Source organism: Lipotes vexillifer, unplaced genomic scaffold (genome assembly GCF_000442215.2).
Source record: "Lipotes vexillifer unplaced genomic scaffold, Lipotes_vexillifer_v1.1 scaffold371, whole genome shotgun sequence".
Lineage (NCBI taxonomy): Eukaryota > Metazoa > Chordata > Mammalia > Artiodactyla > Lipotidae > Lipotes > Lipotes vexillifer.
The window spans coordinates 488,773-494,965 of record NW_006786304.1 but is presented as its reverse complement, the minus strand read 5'-3'; the positions used below and the strand labels follow the sequence as shown (position 1 = coordinate 494,965).

The window sequence follows — 6,193 nt, the reverse complement described above, 5'->3', positions numbered from 1 at the left end:
GTGTGTGCATGTGAGAGAGAGAATAAATGTGTCAAAACTTAAAATTAATGAATCTAGATAAAGTTATGTAAATATTCATTGGACTGTTTCTTTTTTTTATAAATTTATTTTATTTTTATTTGTTTTTGGCTGCATTGGGTCTTTGTTGCTGTGCATGGGCTTTCTCTAGTTGTGGCGAGCAGGGGCTCGTCTTCATTGCAGTGCGTGGTCTTCTCATTGCGGTGGCTTCTCTTGTTGCGGAGCATGGGCTCTAAGCATGTGGGCTTCAGTAGTTGTGGCTCGTGGGCTCTAGAGCGCAGGCTCAGTAGTTGTGGCGCGTGGGCTTAGTTGCTCTGCGGCATGTGGGATCTTCCTGGACCAGGTCTCAAACCCGTGTCCCCTGCGTTGGCAGGCGGATTCTTAACCACTGTGCCACCAGGGAAGCCTGGTTAACTTCATCTTTGATTTATTGGTGTCACTTTTTCCCTTCATTAGAATCAAAAATTAACTATAATGATACAAACATATCAGTTATATAAATCAATATCATAAACCATAACTCAACTAATTATGAAGATACAGTATACTATAACTCATAGGACAAAAAAAGGGCCTATTAAAAGTCCCAAATATAAAACTTTTTGACAGAATAAAATGAAATAAAAATTATCAAATGGCTCTTCTCATTCTGTCCCTGAACTTCAAACCATCTGCACCTGCATCTCATCCTCTAGAGTAAGAGAAGGGGTAAGGTCATGATTGGAGGCTGAATTGGGGGTCAGGAAAGCAGTTAGGAAAGGGCCTTTCCTAGGGGGACCAGCAATATTTGGAAGAAACATGACAAATCTCAAGAGGCATGTGCTTCCCAAACTTGCTCATTTCAAAGACAGCCTCAAATTATTCTAAGCAAAGCAGTGCTCATTCTGGAAGAGTTGACTTGCATCTTTAGTGCTCAGGATCCTGAATTTTTTTTTTTTTTTTTTTGCTGAGCCAGTGGCTTGCAGGATCTTCGTTCCCCAACCAGGGATTGAACCTGGGCCCTCTGCAGTGAAAGCACAGAGTCCTAACCACTGGACCACCAGGGAATTCCCTAGGATCCTGAATTTTTTACATTCTCTGTTTGCCTCAAAGTACAATGATCACATATTGCAATTATCAAATCGATTTCCAGACTTAAAAAAAAATAAAGGGACTTCCCTAGTGGTGCAGTGGTTAAGAATCCACCTGCCAGTGCAGGGGACATGGGTTCGAGCCCTGGTCTGGGAAGATCTCACATGCCGTGGGGCTACTAAGCCCGCGAGCCACAACTACTGAGCCCCTGTGCCACAACTACTGAAGCCCGTGCACCTAGAGCCTGTGCTCTGCAACAAGAGAAGCCACCACAGTGAGAAGCCCACACACCTCAACGAAGAGTGGCCCCTGCTCGCTGCAACTAGAGAAAGCCCGTGTGCAGCAAGACACAACACAGACAAAAATAAATAAATATATAAATAAATTTATGAAAAAATAAAATAAAAAGACCATACACAAAACTAATAAATACAATGTTATATGTCAATTATATCTCAGTTTTTAAAAAATTCATGATCTGGTTTCTCAATAATCCCTTTGTCCCCTGGGGTCACCATGGCACAGTCACCTGACTTCTTTTCATTCCTCTAGAGTCTGTTTGGTCATTACTTCCTCTGAGAGATGTTTCCTGAAACCACAGTACAAAATACTCCCCCTAGAGGTTATATATTGCCTAGTACAGGGCTGGGCATTGAGGACATCCTCAGGGAAATGTAAATGAATGAACCTATCAGAGAGACTAAATTCAGAAAAATGGAGAGTGAGTTCACATTCTCACAATATTATTTCCTGACTCCTACACTAAGCCAGACACTGTCATAGCTCCTTCTTTTCCTTGACAGCACTTCTCAAAGTTTCTGTTTATTTTTCTGCCACTTTCAGCAGAGAAAGGAACTAAAGTCAGGGAGAGAAAGAGAATTGGGGTTGGGCAAAAACGGAGAGAATAGGAGAAGAGAGAACTGGGTGGGGAGAATATTCGGGTTATCTAATGCTCTGTAGCAAGTGATCAGCAATCTTGCGCCGCAGGGCTTGCTGGTTCTTAGTTCCCCAACCAGGGGAACTGGGGCCCAAGCAGTGAAAGCGGCCAAGTCCTAACCACTGGACCACCAGGGAATTCGCAGCAAAAAATTGTTTTTCTTACAGATCAGCACTTTGGGCACGGCCTGGCAAGAATGGCTTCTCTCTCCTCCCTCTGGAGTGACTTGACTGTCTGCCAGAGGATCTCCTTCCAAGACGGCTCACTCATGTGGCCAGCAAGATGGTGCTGGCTGTTGGCTGGGGCTGTTGGCCGGGCTGAGGGTCAGAAGCTTTGGTTCCTCTCCATTTGGATGTCCCCATAAGGTGCTTTGTCTTGTGCTAGTATGGAGGCTGGGGTTAAGAGCAAGTGTCCCAACAGAAAGTGGAAGCTGACCACTTCCTTTTTTTAAAAACAGCTTCACTGAGATATTTGCAGACCATGCAATTCAGTCATTTAAAGTGTAAAATTCGGGCTTCCCTGGTGGCACAGTGGTTGAGAGTCCGCCTGCTGATGCAGGGGACGCAGGTTCGTGCCCCGGTCCAGGAATATCCCACATGCCGCGGAGCGGCTGGGCCCGTGAGCCATGGCCGCTGAGCCTGCGCGTCCGGAGCCTGTGCTCCGCAATGGTAGAGGCCACAACAGTGAGAGGCCCGCGTAGCGCAAAAAAAAAAAAAAAGAAATGCTGTAAAGTGTACAATTCAGTCATTTTGGGTGTATTACATTATTAATTTTTAAAAAATTGTGGTAAAAATATATAACATACAATCCACCATTTTAACCAGTTTTAAGTGAACAATTCAGTGACATTAAGTACATTCACAGTGTCATGCAACTATCACAACTACCTATTTCTTTTTTCATCACCTTTTGTATCTGGGTTCTTTCACTTAGCATAATATTTTCAAGGTTCATCCAAATTGTGGCATGTATCAGTGCTTCATCCTTTTTTATGGGTGAATATTATTCCATTGTATTGATTTACCACATTTTATTTATCCATTCATCACCTGATGGATGGATTTGGTTGTTTTACATTTGGCTATTGTGAATAATGTTGCCATGATGATTGGCATACAAATATCTGTTTTGGTCTCTGCTTTCAATTCTTTGGGTATATGCCTAAGAGTGGAATTGCTGGGCCCTATGATAATTCGATGTTTAGCTTTTTGAGGGGAGGCTGCCCATTTCTTAAGGGCTGGACTCAGAAATTGGCCCAGCATTCACTTCTATCATATTCTATTTTTAAAAAAATAAATTTATTTATTTATTATTTTTGGCTACATTGGGTCCTTGTTGCTGCGCGCGGGCTTCCTCTAGTTGTGGCGAGCGGGGGATACTCTTCATTGTGGCGCCAGCTCCTCATTGTGGTGGCTTCTCTTGTCACGGAGCACAGGCTCTAGGCGCACGGGCTTCAGTAGTTGTGGCATGTGGGCTCAGCAGTTGTGGCTCATGGGCTCTAGAGCGCAGCCTCAGTAGTTGCGGTGCATGGGCTTAGTTGTTCCACGGCATGTGGGATCTTCCTGGACCAGGGCTCGAGCCCGTGTCCCCTGCATAGGCAGGCGGATTCTTAACCACTGCGCCACCAGGGAAGTCCCTCCATATTTTTTGAATGATACATTTTTAAAAAATATTTATTTGGCTGTGCCGGGTTTTAGTTGAGGCATGAGGGATGTTTACATGTGGCATGTGATGTCTTAGTTGCAGCATGTGGGATCTAGTTCCCTGACCAGGGGTCGAACCCAGGCCCCCTGCATTGGGAGTATGGAGTCTTAACCACTGGACCTCCAGGGAAGTCCCTTGAATGATATTTTGACCTCTGATGAATTGCTACCATTTTCTGAGTCTCAGAGTCATATTGTAAAAGGGGAGGAAATAGCTCTGAGGTTCATAGGGTATGTACCTCACTGGACAAGGTCAGAGCACATAGTAGGAGCTTAATGTACCACCAGCAGTATAACCTCCTGAGGAAGCACGTGGGCCTGGATGTGAATCCTAGCTTCACTACTTCTAAGATATAAGACTTTGTTCAGCCCACTAATATCGATACTTAACTTTGCTGGACCTCAGACTCTTTAGCTGTGAAATGGGAATATTAAAGAATTTATCTACTCTTGCAAGGGTTAGAGAAATAATCCATATAAAACCCATTTAAATTCCATGAGAGGGCAGCTATTTTTAATTCTTATTTAAAAATTTAAAAAAATTTTTTTTTACTGTTCTATCCCTAGCACAGAGACTGATGGTTGACAAGCATTTTCTAGGGATTGAACCAGGGCCCTCGGTAGTGAGAGTGCAGTCCTAACCCTGGACCGCCAGGGAATTCTCAAACAAGTTCCTAATAAGTATTTGTTGAATGAATAATAAAAAGGTATTTTGCCTAGGGAAAATACATATTAGCTATTATTAGCTATTACTAACCTACAAGATTCCCCACCTGCTTCATATTATGATTTAATCTCTTACCACCCTCTCACTCTGCTCCAGCCACCCTGCCCTCTCCACAGCTCCTTAATTACTTTAGCATGTGCCAGCCTAAGGGCCTTTGCAGCTGCTGTTCTGTCCAGGAATGCTACATTTCCCAGTTATCTACCCAGCTTGTTTCTATGGTTCCTTCAGATCTCTGCTCAACAATCACCTGTTACCCTGTAGTCCCATATCCTGTTTTAATTTTCCCCAAAACATTTATTGAGGGCCTGATTTATATATTTTTTCCTCTGGGCCCTCCTCAAGAGAACGTAAGTTCCATGAGGGCAGGATTTTATCTATTTTACTCACCACGCTATTTCACAACATCCCCGTTACCGGGATTTCGGCAGACGCTCCATTTTACTTGCTTAATTGAAGGCCTCATAGACAACCACTTGAGTGTCCTTGTGGGGCCAGAAGCCGCGCGGATTTTTGGCCAGGATTGGCAGGAGACTCCATCACGTGACCGGCTGATGCCCGCCCACCTCGGAGGCTAAGGAAGTCCACGTGGTTCCAGGGTCCAGGGGCAGGCGGGGCTTGGAGAAGGTACTGCGCAGGCGCGATCCCTGGCGCAGGCGCAGATGCGGCCTGGGCGCGCGGCCCGTGGCGGTTGGCGGCTTGTGGGGCCGGCGGGCGGTTGCCGTGAGCAGGACCAGAGCTCCGGCGCTGAGAGCTGGCGCCATGGTGGAGAAGGAGGAGGCGGGCGGTGGTATCAGCGAGGAGGAGGCTGCTCAGTATGACCGGCAGATCCGTCTCTGGGGATTGGAGGCCCAGAAACGGTAAGGGCCGGTGCGGCTTGTGGGACTGAGGGTTTGGAGGGTGGTCTGGCCTGAGGCGTTGGGGAGCCGGAGGGTTTAATTTGAAGAGAGGAGGCGGGAATCGTGTACCCGGCCGTGGTCGCCTTCCTGAGAGGACTGGAGGGGTTGATTTGGGATGTTTCATCGGAAGGTATGGGAAGAGGGGACGTCGTAGGTGGTGGGAGGGCTGTTCCGAGGAATTGGCGACCTCTAGAAGGGGAGCTGGGGGAATTCTGAGCGATCCGGAGGATGCAGACTCAGGAACTCGACGCCCGAAGGGAGCGATGGTGGCGTTTGGATCGGGGTTGGGGACTTAGGGAATAGGGGGGGCCAGGAATGCATGGAAACGATGAAAGTGGCGGGGGGCATAGTTCATTCATTCATAGGTAGTGGAAACCTGTTCTCTGCTGGATGCTGGGGAGACTGGCGAGCCCAGCAGATGAGAGCTTGCATTCATTTTTGTGGCCTGTAAGGGGTGGGCCAGTCTGAAAGAATGAGGGTTTTTTCCGAGGGGTTTTGGAGCAAGTAATTTCAAGTGAGGTTCCTGAGAGGCTCGGAGAGTCTGGGAGGGCTGGAGGTACCCGAAGAGATTGCTGTGTCTAGATCTGGGGGTGTGTCCCGAGAGGACAGGATTGGGGATACCTTGGGCATGGGGGAGTAATTATCGGAGGGGATGAGGTCTTTGAAAGAGGTGGTCGATGTGATCAGATATTTATTGAGCACCTGCCACCGGCGGTGAGCGGGTATTAATGAACTAGGCAGACTCCTTGCCCACATGGAGCTTATGTTCCGGTGGGGGAGGCAATACACATAAAAAATAATAAAATATTAGGCAATGCAAGTGCTAGGGAGAAAAAATAAA

At 46.6% G+C, this 6,193-nt stretch overlaps 1 protein-coding gene and 1 non-coding gene across 3 annotated transcripts in view; one reads left to right on the top strand and one right to left on the bottom strand.

Annotated features, from left to right (window-relative positions):
* Positions 1–991: 991 nt before the first annotated feature.
* On the bottom strand, positions 992–1,064 carry TRNAE-UUC (transfer RNA glutamic acid (anticodon UUC)). The gene has a single exon. It is a non-coding gene; the product is annotated as a tRNA-Glu (tRNA).
* Positions 1,065–5,115: 4,051 nt separating this feature from the next.
* Positions 5,116–6,193, top strand: part of SAE1 (SUMO1 activating enzyme subunit 1) — a 70,445-nt gene continuing 69,367 nt past the window's right edge. For both annotated transcript variants that reach the window (XM_007458480.1, XM_007458481.1), the window contains exon 1: positions 5,116–5,313. In XM_007458480.1, the coding sequence (XP_007458542.1) occupies positions 5,216–5,313 (98 nt within the window). In that variant the 5' untranslated portion in view covers positions 5,116–5,215. The remainder of the gene's footprint in view (positions 5,314–6,193) is intronic.